This window comes from Myodes glareolus, chromosome 2 (genome assembly GCF_982192425.1).
Source record: "Myodes glareolus chromosome 2, mMyoGla1.1, whole genome shotgun sequence".
Taxonomy (NCBI): Eukaryota; Metazoa; Chordata; class Mammalia; order Rodentia; family Cricetidae; genus Myodes; species Myodes glareolus.
The window spans coordinates 104,248,947-104,276,521 of NC_142027.1; the positions used below are offsets into that span (position 1 = coordinate 104,248,947).

The window sequence follows — 27,575 nt, forward strand, 5'->3', positions numbered from 1 at the left end:
TCACATATTCTTTAAATAGTCTAGATATTAATCCCATCAGTTGTCTAAGTGGCAAAGATTTTTCTCCTATACTTTAAGCCATCTTCACCCAGTTCACTGTTTTCTTTGCTGTGCAGAAGACTTGAAATAACCAGTTTTTTAAATGGCAGTGTTGCTGTGTCTAATAAGTCTTCTTAATGGCAGTTCCCCAGAATCTTCCAAACCCTAATGTGCCATTTAGCCATTACATAGTCATCGTCCATTCAGTAAACTAACTTTAATGTACTGTACTGAATGTTGGTGCCATTTGAAATGATAATTTCATGGTGTTCTAGTGCCTTTTAAGCTAGTGATTAGTGTGCAATGTACTCACAGAGATTAAAAAATAAAACCGAGAAGAGAGATTTGCAAGTAGGAGAGACCCAGGAAGAGAGACAGAAAGAGGCTATGCACCCCAAGTGTCCATCACTCATAGCTGATAGCCAAAGACATCACCATTCTTATTTCAGTTGTGTCATCCATTTTATCACTTTGAAATTTCTTCCATGATGCTCTCTTCTCCTCCTGGAGCTGAACCACAGTAGTAGACTAGAGTCTTCACAACTCCATCTCTGTGTTTTAGGATAAGTGTCTCATTCATGTATCCATTCATCCCAGGAACTCCTGAGTGCTAGGGGCTAAACTCAGCGTTAGGAAGACAGCAGTAGTCAGATAGACACAGTCTTTACAGCCATGGAGTTTACATTTTTGTAGTTAGACAGCTTAGTAACAAATAGTAAATTAAGAAATATATGATCCAGGCATGGTAACATGTACATATAATCCCAGTATCCAGGACTTTGAGGCAGGAGGATTGCAAGCTCCAGGTTAGACTATGCTACACAGTGAGATCTTGTCTCAAAACAAACAAACAAGTAGGGAGGTGGTGGTGCACACCTTTAATCCCAGCACTTGAGAGGCAGAGGCGGGCAGATCTCTGTGAGTTTGAGGCCAGTCTGGTCTACAGAGTGAATTCCAAGACAGCCAGGACTACACAGAGAAACTCTATCTTGGGGTGAGGGGTGGGGGTGGAAGAAAAAGAAAAAGAAAACATGAAGGGAGCTGGAAAGATGTCTCTGAAGTTAAGACCACTGACTACTCTTCTAGAGAACCTCCATTTATTTCTCAGGACCCAATGCCAGCTTCCAGCTGTCTGTAACTTTAATTGCAGGGGATCTAATGCCCTCTCTGGCCTCTGTGGGCACCAAACACATACATGATGCACATATATACAGGCAAAATATTTCTTAAATTTTTTTAAGCAGAAAGGGGTGTGACTGCCAGGTGATATGGAGCCTAAGGAATAATAAATTAGATTGAGGGAGGAAAGAATTGCTGTTTTGTGCCAAGCTTCCTGGCTAAGGATGCTGAGCAAAGCCTTGAAGAAGAAATAAAATAGTAGATGTTTGAGAAAGACTACCCAGGCAGAGGGGTCAGGGAACAGACACTCAGGAAGGCTCATACCTGCAGATTGTAGACAGCCAAGGATGGGCAAAGCACAGCAGCCAGCAGATATGGGGGTAGGAAGAACAATGTGGTAAACAGTCTCCATTTACAATGGAGAACGTACCTATAATCCCAGCACTCAAGAGGCTGAGGCCAGCCTCGCCTATGTAGCTTCAGACCAGCCTGGACTGTCCATCAAGTCTTTGTCTCAAAGGAACCAAAGTAGGAGGTAAGCCCTGGGCTTCATCCCCTGAGCTGCAAAGACAGTTAAAATGGAAAGGACTAGGGAGATAGTCAGTAAAGTGCTTGTTCATGTAAGCATGAGGGTCCCAGCACCCCATTAAAAACCCAAGTGAGGTGCTCTCCAGTTGCAATTCCAATGCTGGGAGGCAGAGACAGGAGTTCCCTAGGGCTCTTTGATCACACCGAGACTAGCCTAATCAGTGAGTCCAGGGTCCCAGTGAGAGACCCTGTCTCCAATAAATAAATAAATAAATAATTAAAAAGATGACTTCTGAGTAACAACACCTAAGGTCAACTCCTGGCCTTTACATAGACACACGTGTGTGCACACTTGCTATACATAGACATACACACAAATAAAAATAAGTGGTAGGAAGCCATTGCCATGAGTATAAGAGACAAATGATGCAACCTGTAATTCTAGCACTGCCTACTGAGTGGGACATTGCTCAAGAGCAGAATGTGGGTACAAGATTCAGAAAGAGTAAGAGTAAGGTGAACACTCAGAGGGAAACAGGATCCATTCAGGAGGGCCAATGTGTGTGGTGCCTTCACTGGAATGCATTTCCTGTTCTACTCAGTTTGTGAGCCAGTTTCCTCACCTGTGAACTGGAATGTGATTATTCCTTCCTCATGGTTGCTCTTGGGGTAAAAAGGGTCTGTGCACACCTGATTTGTGTCTGGACATAGCTAGATGCTATTTTGTCAGCTTCATAGTTATTCTTCCTACAGCCGCTGCCCTCAGTCCAGAGGCAACAACTTGATTTATTCAGACCATGTTCTCTATTACACATGGCACGCACATGCGTGTGTGTGTGTTAAGAATTTAAGTAAGTGCCAGGCATGGTGGCACACCCCTTTAATTCTAGCACTTGGGAGGCAGAGGCAAACAGATCTCTGTGAGTTCTAGGCCAGCCCCATCTACAAAACGAGATGCTACACAGAGAAACCCTGTCTTGAAAAACAAAACAAACAAAAAATTTAAGCAGCCATGTGGTGGTGGTGATACATGCCTTTAATCCCAACACTCAGGAGGCAGAAGCAGGCAGATCTCCAAGTTCAAGGACAGCTTGATCTACAGAATGAGTTCCAGGACAACTAGGGCTATATATAGAAACCCTTTCTCAAAAAAAAAGAAAGAAAGAAAGAAAGAAAGAAAGAAAGAAAGAAAGAAAGAAAGAAAGAAAAGAAAAGAAAAAAGATTGTAAATAAATAGTGCCACTTTGAACACATTATTTGAAAAATCCAACTGTTGTCCCATCAGTTTGTATCCCAGCCATGCTGATATGTGAAGCTGTTCACTCTCACCACCGCATGGCTTGCCACAGTGATGATCTGTTCCCATCCTGATGGTGTCAGGTTGTTTACCGTTTCTCCTGCGCCCAACAGTGCCGCACTGTATGTCCTTGCCCATGTCCCTAGTGTGCTGTGGCCAGAACTGCTCTGGAACGTACTTAGATGTGGGTCAAGGAGCAGTTTTAGGCCAGGCTGTCTCCACCAGATGCCGTCAACACTGCTTCTCAAGGGACGTGTCCAAGGTCTGGAAAACCACACAGCTTATTTTAGATTAATGAACAATGCACAGTAAATATATCATTGGATCTTACTGAATATGTGCGCTGTAAAAAGAAGGAAAGGGTGATGGAGGGACGCCAGGATCTGTCTCCAGCAGGGATAGGAGACATGCAGAAATGGATATTACTGTGCTGAAGAAAGGGTTTAATGCTCACTGGTCTGGGAAACCAGAGCAGGCACACCTTACTTGGCCTCCACTGTGGTTTCTGCGAAAAGAAACAAGCAAAGTGGGACAGAAGGTTTAGAATCAGGCAGTTTAAATCATGTTGGGGGCTACAGAGTGGTACCTGGGTGACTGGGGCAGAGGAATACAGGGGAAGCTTCAAAGAGGTGTACTCTGAATGTGGGTACCCTTTGGATGGAAAGGGTTCTCACAGGGGTCTTGTCCTTGGAAAAAGCTATCTCACCAATCAGCAAGGCCTCAGGTGTCACAATACCAGAGATACAGAAAATGAACTCATCTGTGAATCTGGAATGCCAAGACATTGTCCTGTCCTAACTGTGCAGGCAACAGACTGAGGAACCACAGGACAGACCCTCGGAAGTGCTCGACCTGGACTCCAGGCCCAGAGACCTTGAATCAAGATGTCTGGGGTTCAACCTAGAGTCCAGAGGTTCAAATTCCCAAAGTGATTCTGAGGCTGGGGGAGGATATAGCCTGCTCATGAGGACCACTGACATATGCAGTCACATAGAGAAGAGAAAGAAACCAGAGTCCTGAGGTTAGCTCATGGCTGTCAGAACGTGGCAGCCAGAAAGCAATATGTAGAGAAACCTGTGTAGCAAGAGAAGCAAACTCCATACTGCTGTTATGGATAGGATTCACGATACAGTGACAACAGTGGAGTACACCTTTTTATGACAGTGTTTACCAAGGAGATTCGTACCTTCTGGGGGGCATTTCACTTAAGATAAGAAGTCATTTTCCAACCATCTAATCAGTGATTTTGCCTACCCGTCCCCTAAGAGATGGTCATGCAAGAGTGTCTGTCCTGGTCTGAACTCATGTCACCATAGCTCACCCCCTCCCTAGTGTACAACCCATAGTTCTTGACTGAGGGCAGTGTGGAGAGAGACCTTAATTCTATCCTGTGGTTCTGACAGTCCAGTGTCGGCCTGCTCCTAATGCTTTGAGGTTTGGGCTTCCCCATGGATGCAGACCGAATTACAGGCTTCTTAGCATCACCCAGCCCTGGAGAAGGCAGTCTCTGATGACCTCAGAGTGAGCAGGCAAACACAGCTTCTTATAGTCTGGCTCTCCCCTAGATCTGGTGCTGTGTGGCGGGGGCAAGGCAAGCAGTGTCCTCAGCTTTATTGGCATCTTGACCAGTGGTGATCAAATCTGAGAGGGGCTTTGTGGTACACACATGGATAAATGTGTGACAGAAGGCCAACCTCCCAAATGGGCAGTCTCCAAGTCTATTTTGGCAAAGTTATAAAGAATTTTCTTTTAGGTGCTAGAGATGTAACCCAGGGCTTCGTGCATGTGAGACAAACACTTTACCACTAAATTATACTGTAGTCCTCAAAGGTGTGTGTGTGTGTGTGTGTGTGTGTGTGTGTGTGTGTGTGTTTGCGTGCATGGAGAGATCAAAGGACAACCTTTAATGTTCCTCATGTGCTGGCCACCTTGTGTTTTGAGACAGGACTGACTAGCCAGTCAGACTAGCAATCTGCCTGTGTCCACGTTTCCAGCACTGAGATTACAAGTACATCACTACTCCCAGGTTTTGTTTTTAGTGTAGGCTCCAGGGACGTACCAGTCCTCCTTAAACAAAAATGTTTCTGTTTGTATGTGTATATGATATACGTGCATATGTGAGTGTTGAGGACACACGTGTGTATGGGTACATGTGTAAGTACGGACAGTTGAGTTGATACTAGGAGTCTTTCTCAATTTCTCTCCACTTTATTGAGGCATAGTCTCTAACCAATCACTGAGCACAGAACTTGCCAAATGATTAATCTAGCCAGCTAGCCCCAGACTCTCCTTACTTGCCTCCCAGGTGCTGAAAATACAGGCCTTTCCAGTTTTCACAGGAGTTCTGGGGATGCAAACTCCAGTCTTCATATTTGCATGACGTACAATTTACCCACAAAACTGTCTCTCTAGCTCCTTAAAAACAATTTAATAGAACATCAACCTTGACATTAAATTTCTTTTATTTCCAAATTATTTTACTCATTTTCAAACAGTAGTCAAAGAAAAATCCAAAAGGTCCAGTGAAGCCTAGGCCACAGCTTTAACCCAGTGCCCACCTCCACAGTGATATCTTCTCGCAACATTGTCCTGGCCTCTCCAGTGCTTTGTTTAATTTCGTAAAAATGCACATCTCATGGCCTTTGCCCGTGAGATTCCTGCTGACAGGGAAATTGCCAGTTTCCTGCATGGCTGACTCCTCAGCTTAGGACCAGCATCAGTGCTACTCTCTCTTGACCTTCTGGCAGCTTGGCTTTTGACAGTCCCTTCCCACAGACAGAACACTGGTGTGGTCTGCCCTGCCTTTCAGTTGTCTTGTCCACATTCTTCCTCTACAGTCAGCTTCTCAGGGACCCAGCCATAACTCGCCTTGGTGCAGCCACAGTACCAGCATACAGCAGCTCAGGAGGCAAACTGAATTAGGGTTAGTGGGTTGCTACAGAAGAGAAATAATGTCCTTGTCACATGTGTTAAGCATGAGAAATAAAATGTGGTAATGTCCTAAGCCCTGCAGCCTAGCAGGGAAGCTGGCAAGCCACTACAAATTCCTATGGTGTACATACAAAAAGGAAAGTATGGGGAGGCTGGGGGTGCTTATGGGGCTTGTAGTTACTCGGGGTGTCAGACTCAGTCTGATAAACTCCCAACTCTGAAATCCTGTGCCATGACAAGCAGCCAGGCAGAAAGCAGAGCAAGGAGTTGTGGGGGAGTAAGCACACCTGAAACCCCAGTGGCAGGACTTCATGGGTGCAAAAGAAGTCCCCCAGAGTCTTCGTGTGTGACTTTGAGTTTGTTCAAGAGCTTAGAGGAAGTTGAAGGTGGTTTATTCTGATGTCTGTAATTGTCTTTACTCCAGGCTATTGAAGGTGTGTATGTGTACATATGGGTGTGTTCGCCAGTGTGTGCTTGTGTAGAGGTCAGAGATCAATAGATGTCTTCCTCAGATACTCTTGACCTTTTTCTTTAGACTCTCTGAACCCACAGCTAGCTGTCTCCACTACACTGACTAGCCAACAAGCTCCTCAGTGCTGGGTTTACAAGTATGGTGCTAGCACATCCAACTTTTTAAAACACATGTGCTGGGAATGTTTAACATGACCTGGGAACTCGGTCCTCAACCCCCATTTTGAGGTTACTACTCTGTAGTCCAGGCTGGCCTCAAGCTTACTGACTCCTTGCCTCAGTCTCCTTATGCGTTCTGGTTACAGGCATGCATCACCATTCCAGCCCGACCTAGTTACTAGCATTAACTAGAGTTAACTAGGTTACTAAAGTCTACCATCAGTGTTGCTGGTGCTCAAAAACAATTGCAGCTAGAGACTGAAAGTGCTGCTGTTGAGTTCCTCTGATGAAGGCGCAGACACAGTGAGTTCAGCCCCAGAGGCAGCATTGCTAGTAGCCTGTCAGAGCCTCCTAATCTCTGCCTGGCCAGAGCTCTCCAGGGAAACATCCGAGAGAATATGTAGCAGCTATATGAAAGGAGATTTCATGTGAGGAGTTGGCTCCATGATTATGGAGGCTGAGCAGTTCAGTGATCTGCCCGTTTGGAGATCTGAGGAGGCCAGGGTGAAATCCAGGCAGAGTCCTAAAGCCTGAGAATGTAGTCGGCTGGCAATGGGAACCCCAGTCTGAGAGCAGGCCAGTGAGTTGTCCTGGCTCAAGCAGCAAGACAAGGAAGGGGCAGGTCCCTCCCCACTGGGTCTTTCCTTTCTCCAGGTTGTTAGGGGCAGGGAAATGCTCACCAGTGCTCTGAATGGCGGCTCTTTACTAAGCCTCAGAGTCAGCGTCCTTGGAAATACCCAGGAACAGTGGCTTATCCGGTCACCTTAGCCACTTCATGTTGACACATACATTTAATAACCTAGTCTGTGTCACTTGCTTATAGACATAGAGTGCTTGCAGTCAGGTAGACCTAGGCATGGTCAGGGATCCAGATCTTCTCACTGCAGCTCGCTCCACCAGGAGCAGATCCATCTTACACCTAACCAGGGACACTTGCCTCATCTCTGTCTTTCCGTCATAGACTGAAGTGCATCTGTGTTGTTGTGGAATGCCTGTTTTTGTCTTCAGCTTCAACCCCAAGTCCAGAGATAGCACCCTCCAGTTCCCACATGTCCCTCTGATCCCAAGTCCACTCATGACTACATGGTACCATTAACACTGTCAACAAACATTGCTGACAGGAAGGCTCCCTTTCCTCCCTGGGCCAGTTGTACCTATGAAGTTTGTACCACATGCCTAACCTGGACTTAGAAAATACAAACATTACCTTTGTCTTATCAAAGCCTACAAATATTTACAGTTTTGAAACTGTGTTTTGTTCTTGAGCTAGAAAATATACACTGCAACCTTCATAATAGGGACAAACTGATTACACTTCAAATGAAGAAAGTTCTTAATGATTATTTACATATGTATGTGTATACATATATATTTTTTTCTTGAGCCCCTGGAAAGCCAAATACTTCCTTTACTTTGAGTTAGAGGTAAAGCACTCCCCCATCTCACACACACATGTGCAATCTGTGTGTGTGTGTGTGTAATATGCACACATGAGCAGGTGTGTACACCTATGTGCAGGTGTGTAGAGATGGAAGAGGATGTGGCCTGCCTTATTCACTTGAAACAGGGCCTCACTGAACCTGGAGCAGACTAACTCTCTGTTTTATTTTTATTATCATAATCAAAAGCTGAGTTATGAATCTTGGGAGATAGCACAGGGGGAAAGTGATTACTATACAAGAATGAACACCCAAATTCAAAAACGCAATGCCTGCATGAAAGCTGTATACAGTGCCATGCATCTGTAGTTCCAGCTCTAACAGGAGATAGGCCAATCTGACAGCCAGTCTGTCCAAAACTGAGCTCCAGGTTCAGTGAGAAATCCTGTCTCAAAAAATAAGGGGGAGTGGCTGGAGAAGTAGTTAAGTGGTTAAGAGTGTCGGATACTCTTGCAGATGACCTGGGTTCAGTTCCCAGTGCCCACAGTGGCAGCTTACAATCAGGGATCCAACATCCTTTTCATGCACACATGTACATACAAAATACTTTCATACATTTACACTTATTTATTATCATAAAATAATAATAAATCTTCAAAAATTAAATTGTAGGCCAGACATCTGAGAGGCAGAGGCACTCTTGAGTTCAAGGTCAGCCTGTTCTACATAGTGAGTTGAAGGCCAGCTAAGACTATATAGTGAGACCCTGTGTCAAAAAAATATATAAGTAAATAAAATAAAGAAGCCATTGAGGAAGACACCTGATATTGACCTCTGATCTCCACACACACATGCACAGGTAAATGTACCCACACACAGCTTTACACACATACATGCACTGCAGACACCGCAAACCTAAGTTGCCCCTAAAAGACACACCATGGCTGATAGTTGTGGTATTATGACTTCTGTTCTTATTTCATCTATCTGTGTTGCTGTGGTCTGAAGGTCCCCCACCCTCTGCAGACCCATACACTAAAATTCCACCCCAAAGTGGTAGTATTAAGAGACATGGCCTTTGGGTGATAATGATCAGGTCACTAGCACAAAGTCCTCCTGAATGGAATTGGAAGCCTTAAAAAGGGGGTTCCAGAGAGAGCTTCCACCCCTCTACCCCATGAGGAAACAAAAGGCCTCACTTACGAACTGGAAAGCATCCCTGACCTCTGAGTGGCTCAGCTGGTGCTTGGTCTAAGATCCCCACTCCCAGAAGTGAGAATTACATTTCTGCTCTCCGCAGGCTACCCAGCCTACTGTATTTTACTGTAGCTCAAAGAGAGAAATGCAGAACCCTGAAAAATCACCATTAAGTTGATGCTTCCTCAGAATGTCCTTCCCTCCCAGGAAGACTCCTAAGCAGCAGAATGTTTCTCAGTAGACTGGGCCCTAGGTTCCTCTGCTTCTTAGCCAGAAAAATAACTGTTTACTTCGAAAACGACTGAAACAGGTGGGAAAGTTCTGCCAGTGCCACCCGTCCTTTGCAGCTCTATAGTCACGTCAGTAAACTAAGCTTTTTGGTTGAACTCTTCTGTCAGTTGACGCTTTTCTTTTGTCATTGACACATGAAAAGGATGTATTTGCTAAAAAGAATTTAAGCTAGGTGGTAATGATGCACGCCTTTAATTCAGAACTCTGGGAGGCAGAGACAAGCGGATCTCTGTAAGTTGGAGGCTAGCCTGGTCAACAAAGCAAGTTCCAGAACAGTCAGGACTACACAGAGAAACCCTGTTTCAAGTGGGGGTGAAAAAAATCACCACTACCACCAACAAAAGAATTTAAAGATAATTATACAGTCTTTTTATTTTATTTTTTTCAGGATGAGCCACTATGCATTTTTAACCTCATTGATGAGTGTGCCTCATGTCATGGACCTCCCTCTGGAAACTGGCTAATGATATCTTACTTGTCTCCTGTTGAGGAATGATAGTGTAATGCACATCTATTCATATAAATAATGGAGAGTAACTGAAGTGTGGTGGTGCACTCCTAGGATCCCAGCACCAGCATGAGCTACATGATGACTATCTCAAGAATGACAGCTTCAGGCATTCCTCTCTGTAGCCTGTGAGGCAGAAGGATGGCCACTATTGTTTTGCAAGTGATGACCCCAAGAAATCTTTCATTCTTCCTCTCACAGGGGCATCTGCTGTATGTGTCAGGCCAAGGTACATGGAAGGGAACATGGCAAACAATCCTGCCCTCCTAGGGCTGACATTCCAGTAAGGGAATAAGGGAGAGATAGTAACCAAGATAAATGAGTAATCTAATGTGTGTTCACTAAAGAGAAAAACAAAGGTGTGTGAAAGATGGATAAGGGGCTTAGCCTTCAGGTACCACAAGTGCTAAGGCCCCTAGGCAGAAACAAAGAGACCTTTGAGGCTGGAGTAGAGCAGGCCACAGGCATAAGTGAAGGAAATAGGGTCAGAAGTCACAGGCTGATCCATGCAGGTCTCTAAGATGTTTGTAAGGACCTCTGCTTTTACTCTGAATCCAATGGTGGCCCTTGTGGGGATTTGAACAAATCACTGATCTCAGCTGACTTGGTTTAATCAACTGACTGGCTGCTGGTTTTGAGAGTAGACTGATGGGATAAATGTAGATAAAAGGACACCAATCAGAAGACCTGTAGCCATCTAGTTGAGACTGTAATAGTAGTCAAGGGACAGCATTTACTGACAACGGGATACAGGACATGGGGGACATGTTCCCCCCACCTGTCACCACTGAAACTCTCAAAATACATGTAGTCTCATTATACCAACCTGCAAGGTTCCCAACTTGAGTACTAGGATCTCTCTTGGGCCTTGGCCAGCCTGCAGGGGAGGCACAGGCTTTGGGGGCCAGCAGGTCTCTTGGCAGCTGTTTTTGGCAATCTACAGAGAGCCCTGGAGTGATTCTTAGAAACACATACTGATGGCAGGGACCTAGACTTTCAAATGGAGCCCAGCCTGAGCCTTCCATGAACTGAGGTGTGCAGAAAATTGGAAATCACTGTAAAGATGGGAGGAGGGACTGAGTGGAAAGAAAATGCATCAGCAGATTCCTGAAACAGATGTTGGAGCTGCAGGGACCAACTCTGCCCTTTCATAGTGCTAATTAAGTGCAGCTTAAAATTTTTGTTCTCAGCTATCTACACTGGTACCATCCAGTCCCTGGAAGGCAGGTGCCTGAGTTACTACTCAACTTCTAAGATGAAGGAAACAGTCATAAAAAACCAAAGTAGATGAGGGAGGGTAGTGTGAGACAGGGCACCACTCTATAGCCCAAACTGGCCTTGAACTCAAGATCCTAGTGTTTTCAGGCTCTGGGGTGCTGGGGTGGAATGTGGGCTCCAACAGTCATCTTCCATCTAATTATGACAATGACTCCTCCATGGCCAAAGCAGTGTTATGTTCCCTTGAGTTTTTTCCTAGGAGCCAAGCAGCCACACTCTCCTAAGTCTGTTTATGTCTGAAACCTGCCACTTAACTTGAAATGCTCAGTGTGACAGTTCAACAAGAGGCCACTTAGTGCTGATCCTAAATTTACTGACATGCCAAAGTACATTTTTGCTGATGTTTATGTTACCATTGAGTTCATTTTCTCTGATAATCATTCTATCTTCTGTCAGTTTTTCTTTAGTCAGTTGGGTCATATCAGATTGGTTTTTGCAGAGCTGGGCCTGGAACTTGGGGCTTCATAGCTGCCTGGCAGTACTTCACCCACCTTTCCCACTCCATGCTAAATGGTTCTAGAGGCAAGGAATAGGGACCATGAGCAAGCCATTTTCCCTTATACTTTAGTTTAATGTGTCAGTGTTTCACATAAACAGTCATTAATGTTAGCTTGTCCATCAAATTCAAGGCTCTCCTGTACTTAGACTGAATGTATTTAATTTCACTTTATGCCCTGGCATGATGGTTCTTTTGGAAGTATTGGCTGGATCTCAGAACACTAGACATTTTTGATTACCAAGTAGAGACCTTAGCACTTTATCACTTTATTACTTAGGAATGGCTACTCACTGCCAGCATAAAGATTGAATGTGAACATCTATCTGATGGATGGAACCCAAATATCTGTTCCTTTTCTGCATTTAACTACTGTCTGAATAGAGTCAGTGAACCTGCTACATTTTAATTTCTGCTGTGGTTTTTCTGACTTGTGCTTCAAAGATAGCTATAAAGGTATCTTTGTGAAGGACAGTTTCAGTAAAAAAAGATTGATAAAAACAATTTGTAAAAATTAAAGGGCAATGGAAAAGTAACAATATGTAAATGTTGCATCTTTTTGGAATGTATCTTAGTACTACTTGTTAGAAGCATCAAATATTAATGGCGAATCAATCCCACACCAGTTAGGTTTTAAAGGGGATATTTATTTTGGGGGGTAAAACTTACATATACACAAACCGTCAGGAAAGGAGCCTAGTCGCTGGAGCAGGAGCCGGAACCAAGCACCGGAACCAAGAGGCCGAGCCGAGGCTTGCCGCTCTTCTTTTACAGAGAAATATACCATGCCCCAGTGGGCTGGTATTTCAGCAGCTATTGGCTGACAGAGCGGAAGGAGCTCCTGCAGCACTGTGGGCTCGTGCTTTAGCGACTATTGGCTGAAGCAATGGAAGGTACTCCCGCAGCAAAATATATATCATATATTTTATTTTTAAAAATATGTTTAAACATTTAATTTTGTGTGCAGAGGGATATATACCTGCTGCAGTGCATGTGCAGGGGTCAGTGCGCAATCAAACTCAGGTGGTCAGGCTTGGCCAGAGGTACCTTTACTGGCTGAGCCATCTTTCTGTACTATGCATATATTTTGTGTGAGTGTGTGTGTGTGTGTGTGTGCGCGCGCGCGCGCATGCACGCACGCAGTTGTCTGTAGAGGCCAGAAGAAGGAGTTGGATCCCTTAGAACTAGAGTTACAGGTGGTATTGAGCCCCCATATGGGTGTGGAAAACCAAACCAAACTGGTTCTCTGCAGTCTCAGCAAACACTCTTAATCACTGAGTCATTTTTCTAGTTACTTATACATAAATTTTGACCCAGAAATTCCATAATTCATCTAGCTGGAATTTCTTACTAGGAAATATAATCATATACGTGCCAGTATATATAATCAAGAGGATTCCTGAATGATTTTTCTGCTCTTCATCTACTGGAAATGATCTTGGGTTGTTTGATTGTTTATTTTTGAGACAAGGCCTCTTCTATCCTAGACTAGCCTCAAACTCATTGTGCCAAGGATAACCCTGAACTCCTGATCATTCTGTCTGTATATCCATTCTCAATAGCCTGCTATCCTTCTTCCCAAAACCTTCCCCTAAACCTAATGGGTTGACACAGTGGGCACCAGCAAGGGCCAACCCCTGTGGTGCTTGACAGAAGAATGTATTACACAACTCAGCCTGCCTGCAAAGACAGACAGACACACATACAGAGAGGGAAAGGGAGAGGGAGAGAGAGAGAGAGAGAGAGAGAGAACTTATTCATTCAGGTTTTTTATTTTGAGCAAAAATTCTATGAAGCACCTTCCCTATGTACAATTTATTCCAATATTTACTATTACATGCTATTTCCTCCCTTTAAAATACCATGGAGATTATTCCACTGGCTTGAATCAGAAAACATGGAATGAGCACTGGGGCTGGAATGGTAGGGATGTTTGTTTACTTTTGCTTGTCAGGGCTAAGCACATTAACAGGAAAGCCTTCTTTCCCCTCGGTGTTTGTCTTTATAACATTTGGCAAAATGTTTAGAAGATTCCAAGGTTTCTGGGCTGACACCTGGGAGAACAGGGGAGGAGGGACTTGGCTGTGAGTGGCTGCAGGTGGTGGTTTTAGGAAGCCTCTAAATACTGGAGTTTGAGCTCTCACCTAGTTTTGCATGCACCGCATTAGGAGAACTGAGAAAATCTGGGCAGATGTTGGAAGCCCTCTTTTCCCCTTCTTTGCCTTTCAGAAAACTATTTTCTAGGCAGTTGAAGATCTATGGTGATGTCCTATTTCTCTCCATATTCTAAACCCAGAAGGTTGTTATGTCTGTTTAGGGAGTTTGTAGTTGTTTTTGAAGGTCTCATGTATTCCAGCCTGACACCTGCTTTGTTATGTAGCATGGTCTTTCTATCTCCAACCTCCCCAGTGTGGGGATCACAGGCATGTGCTACCTCACCCAGCAAAGCCCAGTTTGGTATCTGGGTCCATCTATTTTCTGAAAATTTTGCTTGGAATTTCCCACTGACCCACTAATTTAAGTTTGCCAAAATCTGATGCACACATCACCCCACTGCTTCCGGGCTTGCTCTCTGTTCTTTTAGGGTTTGCCCCTCTCTTTTGTTTGACTCCTAGTTGGAGCAGTTGACCACTCTCTGTGACTGCCCTGTCTTCTGTTTCTTCTTCTTGCAAGTCACTGCTCTACATAGATCTGGAGGGGCAGCTAAGCCTCATGTCTCTTTTCCAAAACCTTTGTTTGTTCCCATTTCTTACCAAAGAAGTTCCAGATTTCTTAGCTGGCCCATCGTCTGTCTTTAAACCACGCCTCCCACCATCCGTGACATTACTGACATTACTGGCTATCCCTCCATTGTTCTGACCTTCCTTTGTAGCATTATCTCTAGACTCCATCTGATGGCCCTGCTCTGTCCTGCTCTGAGAACCTTTGAACACACCCTGGGAGCAGGAGCCACATTCTAGCCTCTTGGATCTTTTCCCATTGCCTGGCACTGTTCTTTGCCTCAGGCTGCTGGTAGAACTCAGTGGGTGGCTTTCCTAGCAGAATAATGTGCTTGTGTGTCCCAGAGAGAGGCAGCAGACAGAACCACCAGGGGCAGGGGTGCCATCCACCTTCTCATCGTCAATGGGTGGCTGGGGTGCACTGGCTGCCTTTACTTTCTCATCTCTCTGGCTTTTAAAATGTGAACAACCCTGGTACTGCTTCCAGAGAGAAACTGAGAGGCACTGTCTCTGACTGCCGGATTCATCAACTTACAGAAACGCATCCTGTTTACATTTCTGGCAGCCTCTCGTTGATTTGGATGGTGGCCAACAACTAGCCACTCAACCCTTGTGGGTTTTTAACCAACAGTATTCCAATTGCACATGCGCTGTGAAAGCATATCCAAACCCAACATGTCCTCTGTGCACCACCATAGCCAAATCTCCTTGCTAGCCTCTAGTGTTTAGCAAGACTTTAGTGTGTTTTGTGGGAAAACTTCAGTCAGGAGTCACTGCTCTAAAAAGACTGGGTAACCAGGGACTAACCTAGCAAAACCCATTGGAAATGAGACCAGAGTTTTCAACTTTGGGTCCTCATCTGAAAAAAGAGTCAAACTAAAACACCCAAAATCCATCTCTCCATTAGACAGGGACTCTGTTCTCAACTGGACATTTAAATGGCTAGATTTATAAGCTGTCTTAAAGATGCCCTTTGAACAGTTTAAAGTGCTCCGTTGTTCTGAGATGAAGTCATCAAACTGCTTACGATCTTATTTATGTTTTCACAACTGACTGAAATGTGCAGTTGTCAACAGATTAAATGTGCAGTAACAGTCCCTAGGAACGGGGCTTTCCTCCCGGCTATTAGAGAATCTAGTCTGTAGACTTCTGCCTGCTTGCTTGCTTTCTGTCTGTCTGTCTGTCTTCTTTAGGTGTATTCCAGTTTTTAGGTTTTCTTTGCTTTCTTATTTAGGAAATTGATCTTTTACTTTAAAAGAGAGTAGGAGACATTGTCAGAGTGTTAGACTGTGCAGCACACACACACATCCATGTAGCCCAGGTAGGCCTTAACTCGATCATCCTGCCTCTGTCTTCCCAATTCTGGAATTAGAAACTTGTACCACCACACCCAGGCTAATGTCTTACTTTTAGGTTGTTGTTGTGTTTTTGTTTTGTTTTTTTTTTTTTGGTTTTGGTTTTGGTTTTGGTTTTTGGAGACAGGGTTTCTCTGTGTAACAGTCCTGGCTGTCCTGGAACTCACTTCGTAGACCAGGCTGGCCTCAAACTCACAGAGATCTACCTGCCTCTGCCTTCCAAGTACTGGGATTAAAGGCATGCGCCACCACCACCCGGCATAATATCTTACTTTTAAGACACTGGTAACTCTTGGTTCTTTTTTTTTTTTCCTAAGTTTTCTTTTAATTGTGTGTGTACGCTCTCACTTGCTCAAATATTTGTAAAATAGCACACGTGTGGAGGTCACAAGACTACTTGCAGGAGTCACCTTGTGGATCTCAGGGTTTGAACTCAGGTCATCAGTCTTGGTGGCAAGTACTCTTACCAGCTGGACCATCTCACAGGCCCCTGCAAGCACATTATAAGCCCAGCCAGTGTCCCTATCAGCACTGCAGAAGGCCTGATTCCTGGTGCTGGGAACAGTTTTAATAAATGATCTATAGAGATGTGAGTCTGTGTGGGCACAGTCTTTGTTTCTGCTATAGAAAAATGATTGTTCTTGAGGATTGTCCATCTTTTTTGTGTTTGTACATTTGTTTCTTGAGACAGGATTTAACCCCTAAGTTGCCTAGACTGTCCTTGAACTTGATCTTCTTGCCTCAGACTCCTAAGTGCTAACAGTGTCTACCATTACAACCTGACTTGGGTTTTAGATTTCATTGAGTAAAGTCAAACCCTCAATAAAGCTAAATTATTATATGAAAATAACCCCTGAAAAATACCTGGTAGTAGACACTTGGGAGGTAGAGGCAAGAGGATCTCTGAGAGTTCAAGTCCATCCTGGGCTTTGTCACAAGACCCTGTCTCCAAAAGCAAAACAAGGCCAAATACCACAGAGTAGCACAACAGGGCTGCCCACGTCATCTGTTGAATGGGTCGGCTTCCTGATCCAGGCCATTGGAGGCTGCAATCCTATCCCGGCTGTCTTTGCCAGGCTCAGGCTGCCACTGCCTAGCAGGACAGGGGACCTCCTTCTGGTTTCAACAAATGGGGCTCTGCATACTCAGGTTAAGTTTTGTTGTACGTAATATACAGAGTAGGAATGGCCTCTCTATCATTCACAACCTTTAGGCTTTTGTCCTTTGGGGAAGGCAGAGATGAGATAGTGTGGTATGAGAAAGCAGGAGGTAGGAAGGCCCCAAAGGCAGCAACCAACTGAGAGCAGTGAGGCAGGAGAGTGAGGGACTTGCTCAGACACTGGCCCCAAGTGAGTCCCAGTGGTCACACTCAATATCTGCTGAAGACCCAGCTCCTGTTAGGGACTTCAGAACCTCAGGAGCCTTGCCTTTTCCTGCTCTTTCCTCTGTCTTCTCTCGTTCCCGTCCCCTTCATCATCATTGAAACATAAACTGCTCTGGTTGCTGGTGAACATTCTGAAGCTTTTTTATTTGAAGTAATGATAGGTTTGCAGAAGGCTACCAAGCTAGTCTGAGCAGTGTCAGCCAGCGTTCTCCACTGTTGTGACACACATAATTATAGTACAATAGCCAGAGCCAGGAAATGGACATGGGCACGGTGTGCGTGACCATCACAGTAGGGATCACAGAGGTCCGTGCTATCCTTTGTCATCATCATCCCTTCCTCCCATCACCAACCTCCACAACCGCCACGCACTGCCCACCTTTACATTATTATTTCAAGAACATCATATAGGGGATTGAAGAGGGGGAAGAAATTGCATACAAACTGTTGTGTAATGTGATCTTTTCAGACTGGCACTCTTTATTTGGAGTATTATATATGAAATCCTTACAGGTTGCTATGGCCGTTGGTTGCAGAGCTAAACCCATTGCGTTTTTACTTGCAGTACCAAAGATGGAACAGCCTTCTGCATGCTAAGAAAACACTCAACCCCTGAACCACATCCCATCACTGCCCATTCCTTTTTATTGCTGAGTAGTATCCCATGGTGTGAACATTCTACCCTCCATACCATATGCACATACTTGTGAAGTTTTTGTGAATAAGTTTTGATTTCTCTGGGATGAATGCTTAAGAGGAAGGTCCCTGAGCTGTATAATGTGTTTAGTTTTCCAAAATGCTTCTGAATCTCCAGTACTCTCACCCTCACATAGTACTGAATCGTCCCTGCATAAATGGGTGTGTCTTCAGTCAAGGCCTTGCTCTACTCTTTCAATCTGTGACCATTGTAGGCATGTGGGCCTCTCTTTCACCTGTTGATTCACTGGCTATGCCTGCTCTTTGCTGAAATCCCTTGATGTCATTTTCTAACTAGAATAGAAACTATTGAATTTGGATGTTCTTACATCTCTCTCTCCCTCCGATGTGCGGCAGTTAAAAGACAGCTTGAGGGAGTTGATTCTTTTCATCGTGTGGGTCTATAGGAGTGAATGCAGGTTGTCAGATTTGGCAATAAGCATCTTTGCCTGCTGAGCTATCTCAGCACCCCAGGTTTGAGTTCTTTATAAATTAATTCTAAGCACAATTCCATTGTCAGCTGTGTGTTTTTTTAAATATTTCCTCCCATTGTTAGTGAATGATGTGAGTGAGATCACCCCAACTCCGAGGGGATGGCACCCCTGCCAGACGTTCTTATCAGTTAGACCTCCAGAGAAGACTGAGGTATCACTACATTGCCTCAGTGAATTGAGGCAAGAGTAGAAGGCTGCACTTGAACTGTGTAGAAGGTACAACTGATGAGGGCCTGCCTTGTGATTAGGTTGATGTATTTTAGGATAAGGAACAACTAAAACCATGGAGCCATGCACTTTAGATGGGAAACATACATTATATCACAATAAGGCTGTTAATTTTTTTAAGGGTAAGTATGTGGGATGGGGTAGTGCACACCTGTCATCTCAGTAGTCGGGCTGTGGAGGTAGGAAGATCAAGAGTTCAAGGCCAGCCTTGGCTACACAGTTCAAAGCCAGCCTGTACTGTATGAGTCCTTATCTCGTGGATGGATAGATAGGTAGGTAGGTAGGTAGGTAGGTAGGTAGGTAGGTAGGTAGATAGATAGATAGATAGATAGATAGATAGATAGATAGATAGATAAAATGAGTAGCTTTGGAGGGTTGGCTTGGTGAGAAAGAACTCTTGCAGTGCATGTGTGAAGATCTGAGTTGAATCCACTGCAGCACATAAAAAAATTAGGCATGATCATGTGGACCTATAACTGCAGCCCTGTTAGGATGGAGACAGTGGGATTCGGGGCTTACTGCCTGCCAGCCTTCCAGGTTTATTGTGATAAAGGAATAAGGTAGAGAGCAACAGAGCAAGGTACTAGATATCCCCATCTGGCCTCCACACGAAAGCACAGGCAGGTGCACCCATATGCACATACACCACACACATAAAACAGTAAAAAAGGATAAAATACCACATGAGAAGTAGTGGAGCTGGTGATATGTAGACTGGCAGGCAGCAGGGCAAACAGACTGCCCTGAACTGGGAGGTCTTTCCTACCATTGTCTTCTTGATGTCTGCACTACTCTACACAGTACTAACTATTCAGAGAGAGCTGAGTGATCTGAGAGGGTGACCAAGAGTCTCCACTTAGATGGAGTTTTTCTGGGCCAGGCGTCCCCTAGTACTGTTTTATTTAGGCTCCTCCATCCCCTTGACCCTGTCTGTAAGGGGAGAAAAGGGCAGAGAAGCACTCACTGAGGAAACAAGCAAAAGAACAGAAAGCAGTTTCTGCCAGCAACACAGTGTAGCAGTACATCTGGGGCCTCGACTCCTGCCAGGGGTAGGCTCAGCTCATGTCAGCTCCATCTTTTCCTGTCTCAGGGTCGCTCACTGCCCTGTGTGCATGACTTCCTGTCTGTTCTGAGTTGGAACAAGCAGATGTATCTTGGTAGGAGTTGACAGTCCTAGGACAGTGTGGCTAAATGTGTGCTCCCTCATGCAGCAGCCCTCTCCCAGTGCTTTCACAGGAGGAGAAGGAGACACTGCATGTGAGCCTCCACCTGGAGATATAGGCTGTTGTTCTAGTTTCCTTTCCACTACTGTGTAAAACATTCTCACCAAAAGCAATCCGGGGAAGAAAGGGTTTATTTCATCCTATACAAGGTCACAGTTCATCATTGAGCAAGTCAGGGCAGGAACTGGAAGCAGGAACATGGCTTGCTGGTTCCCTCTCTGGCTCATTCAGCTAGCTGTCTAATACAGCCCAGGACCACTTGCCCAGGGTGGTGCTGCCCACAGAGGGCCGGGCCCTCCTCATTGATTAATAGGCAAGACAGTCCCCCACAGACCACTTTGATCTAGGCAGTTCCCAGTTGAGGCTTTTCTCCCAGATGACGAGCTGTAGTCCTGGGAATCGGCACATTCATGCTCAGACAAATGAGGAGACATGCACTGACTGCAAACTTGGTGACTTGTGAATTTCCTGCCTGTGACAGCCAGTGCTAAAGTTCTCCACTGTGGGCTCAGAGCACACAATTAAACTTCCTTTCCCTTCTCACCTCCTTCCAGGGCTCGAGGGTGCTTGTGGACGCGCGTGACAAGCTCGGCATTCCCTGGCAGCACTCTGAGAATGAGAAGCACGGGATGTTTCTGATGGCCTTTGAGAACAAGGCAGGACTGCCTGTGGAGCCTGCCACCTTCCAGCTCTACGTGCCAGCCCTGAGTGCACTCTGGAGGGACTCCGGGATCAGGGAAGCCTTCAGCCGCAGGAGCGAGTTCCAGCTGGTGAGGGAGCCTTCAGCCTCTATGTGACAATCTTGTCCCCTAGAATATCCTTTCAAACCCAGCCCTGTTGTTCCCACACTCACTTAGGATGCTGGGGCAGGAGGATCTTGAGCTCAAGGACAGCCTAGGTTTTGTAGAGACCATCAAACAAGAGGGAAAAAATGTATTAGCAGGAGTGAGCTTTATCATACTACATACCCTAATATTAAACAAAACACATAGCAGAGGCCTGGCCATCTCAGTGGTTCCAGGGAGAGCACACTACTCTTGGCACAAAGAGCAAAGGGTTCTTACCACAGTCCAGACTAGCATTCGAGCTACCTTGCCCTCATAGGAAAGCAGTACCCTTGAAATAGCTTTCCCTCCGAGGAGGTGGCAGCCGCCATGGGTCACAGGTGTTCTGTGGTGTGCTTTGCAGTTGTCTGACTTCTGCAAGTCAGTCTCTGCAGGTTTGTTCTCTCCTCTGGAGGGTCTATAAGTCTCAGAAAGGCTAATCATTGTAGCCATTTCAGCTGCTAAGGACATAACCTATAGCCGAAAAATGTGGGATATTTTGCTTTGGGGTTTTTTTCCAGCAATTCTGCAAAACTGTCAGTTTTCAAAGAGAAGTGTTAGATCTGTCCAGTAACCAGGAGATGCACAGCTGACTGCTGTGGTCATGGTATGTCAGGACCTCAACATACTTGTGTCTTTGTCCCAGGTACACAGGATCCTGTTCCACCTCCTTCATCCCTAACCTTCTTTTGTGGTGATGTTGCTATAATAGTTTATTTTTAAGCAATATGATCTTGAGCTTTCAACAGGTTTTAAGTTTGTATCAGTGGTTTCATAGGACATATTTTCTTTTGTAACTTGCTTTCCCCCCTCCCATTCAGATTATTCTCCATGTTTTCTTTTCACGACTGTCTACTGTTCCATTGTGCAAACAAAAAGACTACTGCTTTTCATTGGTGTCTTTCTTTGTAGTTTCTATGTTTTGTCTCACAGAGATGGCTGTGACCGTCTTTATCTTTCCCCAGGTGTGTACACGCTCAGGGGTGGCTCTAGGTTGTCTACCTCAGAATGTAATCGCGGGGTCACGAGGTATATTTATCTACAGATAAACACAGTGATGTCAGCCTCTTTGCAGAATAGCAGTTGTACTGGTTGTGCTGCTTCTGGTGCTAGAGAGGGATCCTGTTGTCCACACACAGGCTAATGTTTACTATTCACAGGTCTTGGTTTAGCTGCTCTCCTTAGGGTATATTTGAAGTTGCATCAAGTTCATCTATGGGTTACCTGTATTTTCTCTTCGACAGAGTATTGTCTTTTGTCTTTTGCCATTTCTTTGTCGTTGAGCTGTGCTTTCTCGTTCATCTGGCAGGTTCTGCTCATAGTCCACTAACACACTCCTTTCAGTTCAGTCCCTGTGGTGACGTCTTCCACAGCCAAGACCAGCCCTGGATGCCCATTGTATGGAGCTTTCTGTCTCCTTGTTCTCTTCCATCTTCCCTGTCTGTTATAAACTAGACACCTGAAGACCACTAGCCAATTACTTTATAGAATGTCCCTGTGTGTCCAGTGTCTGCTCATCACTGGAATGAGGTCTTGGGGGGATGGGCATGGTAGCACAGTCCTGTCATCCCAGCACTTTGAAGAGTCAGGCAGGAAGATTGTGAGTTGAAGGGCAGCCTGAGGTTTTAAAAAGAGGATAAGATGGGTGACAGGAGAGGTGGCTCAGCAGTTAAGAATCTTTGCTGAGTAATTGTGAAACTGGAGTTCAGATCCCAACATCCTACAAACACCTGTACCTACCTCTGAGGGATCTACTGCCCTCTTTTGACCTCTGTTCATGCATAGGCACACATATCAAAACACATGTGTGCGTGTATTCACAGATAAATTCACACTCATGTAAGTAAATAAAGTGAATACTTTTAAAAGAAGAACACATGTTTTTGGCAGGAAAGCCACAGATGTGGCATTGTCCCCAGACACCATGTCAGGAGGTATCTTCAGTTGCTTAGTTACATCCCTGTTTGATGGTCTTTTTATTATTATTATTAAAAATTTCCACCTCCTCCCCGCCTCCCTTTTCCCTCCCCCTCCCCACCTCCCTCTTCCTTTCTAGTCCTAAGAGCAGTCAGGGTTCCCTGCCCCATGGCAAGTCCAAGGTCTTCCCCCCTCCATCCAGGCTCCCACAAAGTCAGTCCATGCAGTAGAATCAAAACCCAGTGCCATTGTCCTTGGCTTCTCAGTCAGCCTTCACTGCCAGCCACATTTAGAGTGTCCAGTTTGACCACTTGCTCCATCACTCCCAGTCCAGCTGGCCTTGGTGAGCTCCCATTAGATCAGTCCCACCGTCTCAGTGGGTGGATGCACCCCTTGTGGTCCTGACTTCCTTGCTCATGTTCTCCCTCCTTCTGCTCCTCATTTGGACCTTGGGAGCTAAGTCCAGTGCTCCAATATGGGTCTCTGTCTCTATCTCCATCCATTGCCAGATGAAGGTTCTATGGCGATATGCAAGATATTCATCAGTGTGGCTATGGGACAAGGCCAGTTCAGGCACCCTCTCTTCTGCTGCCCAAGGAACAATCTGGGGACCTCTCCTTGAACCTGGGAACCCCTCTAGAGTCAAGTCTCTTGCAAACCCTAAAATGGCTCCCTTAATTAAGATATTTACTTCCCTGCTCCCATATCGACCCTTCCTCCATCCCACCCATCCCATTCCCCCAAGCTCTCCCGAATCCTCCCCTTCTCCCTTCTCTCTACCCATCTCCCCTTACATCCACCCCCCAAGACCCCCATGCACCCAAGTTTTGCCTGGCAATCTTATCTACTTCCAATATCTAGGAGGATAACTATATGATTTTCTTTGGGTTCACCTTCTTATTTAGCTTTTCTAGGATCACGAATTATAGGCTCAATGTCCTTTAATTATGGTTAGAATCCATTTATGAGTGAGTACATACCATATTCCTCTTTTTGGGTCTGGGTTACCTCACTCAGTAAAGCGTTTTCTGTTTTCACCCATTTGCATGCAAAATTCAAGATGTCATTGTTTTTTAACCACTGAGTAAAACTCCGATGTGTATATGTTCCACACCTTCTTTAACCATTCTTCTATTGAGGGGCACCTGGGTTGTTTCCAGGTTCTGGCTATTACAAATAGTGCTGCTATGAACATAGTTGAACAAATGCTTTTGTAGTATGATAGGACATCTCTTGGATATATTCCCAAGAGTGGAATTGCTGGGTCCTGAGGTAGGTTGACTCCCAGTTTCCTGAGAAACCGCCACACTGATTTCCACAGTGGCTGCACAAGTTTGCATTCCCACCAACAATGGATGAGTGTTCCCCTCACTCCACATCCTCTCCAGCGTAGTCTATCATTGGTGTTTTTGAGTTTAGCTATTCTGACAGGTGTGAGATGGTATCTCAAAGCTGTTTTGATTTGCATTTCCCTGATCGCTAAGGAGGTTGAGCATGACCTTAAGTGTCTTTTGGCCATTCGAACTTCTTCTGCTGAGAATTCTCTGTTCAGTTCAGTACCCCATTTTTTAATTGGGTTAATTAGAGTTTTAATGGCTAGTTTCTTGAGTTCTTTGTATACCTTGGAGATCAGACCTTTGTCTGATGAGGGATTGGTGAAGATCTTCTCCCAATCAGTAGGTTGCCTTTTTGTCTTAATGACAGTGTCCTTTGCTTTACAGAAATTTCTCAGTTTCAGGAGATCCCATTTATTCATTGTTGCTCTTATTGTCTGTGCTACTGGGGTTTTACCTAGGAAGTGGTCTCTTATAGACTACTTCCCACTTTCTCTTCTATCAGGTTCAGTGTGGTCAGATTAATATTGAGGTCTTTAATCCATTTGGACTTGAGTTTTGTGCATGGTGATAGATATAGATCTATTTTCATTCTTCTACAGGTTGACATCCAGTTATGCCAGCACCATTTGTTAAAGATGCTTTCTTTCTTCCATTGTGTAGTTTTAGCTCCTTTGTCAAAAATCAGTTGCTCATAGGTTTGAGGATTAATATCTGGGTCTTCGATTCGATTCCATTGGTCAACATCTCTGTTTTTGTGCCAATACCAGGCAGTTTTCATTACCTTTACACACTAATTTTTAAAGTCTATCTAGAGAGCATGGTGGTCTTTCTCTTTTGGAAAGTTACTATTTCTCTGTATTCCTTCCTCATACATTCTCTGGGAGACACTATGAGACTATGTGTATCCTCTTTTTCGTCAGATTGTGTGTACGTGCACACACATGTGTGCATATGGAGGCCAGAACTTGACATCTTCCTCAATTGTTCTCCATCTTATATATTGAGAGAACTTATATATATATGTGTGTGTGTGTGTGTGTGTGTGTGTGTGTGTGTGTGTGTGAGAGAGAGAGAGAGAGAGAGAGAGAGAGAGAGAGAGAGAGAGAGAGAGAGAGAGAGAAGGGCCTCTCACTTGAACCCGGGGCTTACTGGTTTGACTAATCTAGCTAGCCACCTTGTTCCTAGGATCCGCTGTCTCTGCCTTTCAGGGAATTGCCTTTGAGTCCCCATACCCGTGTAGCATTTACATGTGTTCTGGAAATCAGAACTCCAGTCCTCACATTAGTATGGCAAGTACTTCTTCCAATGAGCCCTGTCTTCACCTTTACACGCTAATTTTTAAAGTCTATCTAGAGAGCATGATGATACTATTTTTCTCCCTTTGAGGCAGAGTCTTACTACCCAGCCCCAAACCTCACAAATCCTCCTGCCTCAGCCTCTAGGGTACAGGGGTTCTACAGGTTCTATATGATGCTTTTACTAGCCCTTTCCATTTGCACACACTTCCTGAAGTTAACTTGAACAGCTAAGAAGAAAGAATGAAAAGTAGATGATGTTGTTGTCTTAGGGAAAACTTTTTCACAGGAGTAGGAATGTAAGCAAGGACTGGGTATTTACTCGAAGATACTCTTCAGTGTGTAATTGAGTGTTGGACCTTTCTCTGTCAAGTCCTGTGGCCAGGGAAAGGGGCTTCAGACCTGAAGTTGAAATGAAAATTACTCTAGTTGTGAAGAGTTTGCCAGGGAAGAAGATGCGAACATCCAGAGTGTTTATTTCCAATGGCAGCTTGATAAGATCTCCATCTCAGAAGTTAATGTGGAGTTCTCGGGTCAGATTTTGTCTGCCTTGTTCCACTGGGTATAGTGTCTTAAAACCGGGATAGATCCCTGACCTAGGAAGTCAGCCCTGTGTTGTTTAAGGAATGGGAATAAGACCAGAAAGGTGGTAGTGTGGCTAAAGGCCTTGTCTTCTTGATAGTTGATGAAGAATTGGGGTTACAAATTCCTCTGGTTATTTTTATTTCCCTGTATTCATTTACTTACTCAACATTGAATGCATATCCAGGTGTGCTGGACACCCAAGTCCAGTGCTGAGGATTGAGCCAGGTGCTAGGGACACAGCAGGTAGATCAAAAATGTTTGATCCTACAGCTTCCAATCCAGAAATAACATGGTTTACATTCAGGCTTAGGCTGCCCCTGGTGAAGGGACAACAGTCATGTCTCTTCATCATCTTGCCATCATCCACTTCAGCTGCAGCATGAGGTCACCTGTGTATGATTTCAAAGACAAAGTTAAATACATACCAGTGTGGCTGGTTGACTTCCTGTTTAGTGGATGGTAGGAACATGGTGTTTCATCCCTATACTTTGTACATTCCTGTAGTTTTCTTTTAGGAAAGCAGCTGACCAGTGGTGCTGAGCTGCCCTTGTCGGACAGTGATTTGGGCAGCACTTGCAGAGTGCGGTCCTCCCTCCCTGTGCCTAGCTCTCCCCAGAAGCTCTCACTGTCAGAAGCCTTCCCTGGACCGCATTCTAGCCATTTGTATTTTAGGGCTCTTTTCCCTCTCTGCTGCACTAAGAATCACGTCAGCAAAGTGGCAACTTCCTTGTCCTTTGCCATCTCAGATGTCTTTCTACACGGAAGAAAAAAAGCTGAGTCTGGTGACCATACTAGGATAGCTTTCTTCTCTGAGGAGAGAGAGAGAGACATGGGATCTTCCCTCTCCAAACATGAGTCAGTGTTACTTTGTCCTGGTCCCTAGGCTTCACATGCACACTAGCGTCCACTACCTGAATGTGTCTGTGCCTCAATGACAGAGAAAGATGACTTTTCAGGTTGTACCTCAGTTCTTATAGCACAATGAAGGGGGCTGGCAGGAGGGCTCAGCCAGAGTTCCATTCCTGGGTCCCACATGTTGAAAGGAAAGAGCCAGTTTCTGAAAGTTGTTCTCTGACCACACGCAAGCCAAGGCTTGCCGTGTGTACACACAAATAGGGAGGTGGGGTTTAAAATCTTTTCAAAATAAAACACAGTGGGGGTTGGAGAAATGGCTCAGCGGTGAAGAGCACTGACTGTTCTTCCAGAGGACCCGGGTTCAATTCCCAGCATCCACATGACAGCTCACAACTGTCTGAAAATCCAGTTCCAGGGGATCTGACACCTTCACACCAATGCACATAAAAGATAAATAAATCATAAAAAAGAGTATTTTGAAAAAAATAAAAATAAAACACAGTGAAGGGAGGGAAGTGTAACAAGACACTCAACAGAAGATTTTTGTCGTTAAGTATATGGTTATGGATGTGATCTTACCTGTCCTATGTGTATGAATATATGTGCCCATCGAAGCCAAAGAAGGATGGCATTTGTCCAGCTCTCTCTACCTTATTTCCTCGAAATAGGGTGTATCACTGAACCTGAAACTGGGCTGGCAGCCTCAGGCCCTGTCCTCCTGTTTCTGCCACTCCCAGTACTGGGTTACAGGGGTGTATGCCACACCTGGCTTTTTAAATTTTTGCGAGTGTGCTACGGATTTGACTCAGGTCCTCGTGCTTGCTCAGCGGGTGCTCTTACCTACTGAGCCATCTCCCAAGCCTATGACCTGCCCTCCTTTTACATAAAATGTATTTAGGATTTTTTAAAACGCAGCATGTGAATTATCACTGACCACCACGTTTTCCACTTAGGACATAGGTGGTATCA

General features: G+C 44.9%; 1 protein-coding gene across 1 annotated transcript in view; it reads left to right on the forward strand.

The window, feature by feature from the left end:
* The window catches only part of Gna12 (G protein subunit alpha 12), an 85,240-nt gene that overhangs the window by 24,430 nt on the left and 33,235 nt on the right, over positions 1–27,575 (forward strand). The window contains exon 2 of the mRNA XM_085683491.2: positions 20,348–20,563. Within this exon, the coding sequence (XP_085539617.1) occupies positions 20,348–20,563 (216 nt within the window). The remainder of the gene's footprint in view (positions 1–20,347; positions 20,564–27,575) is intronic.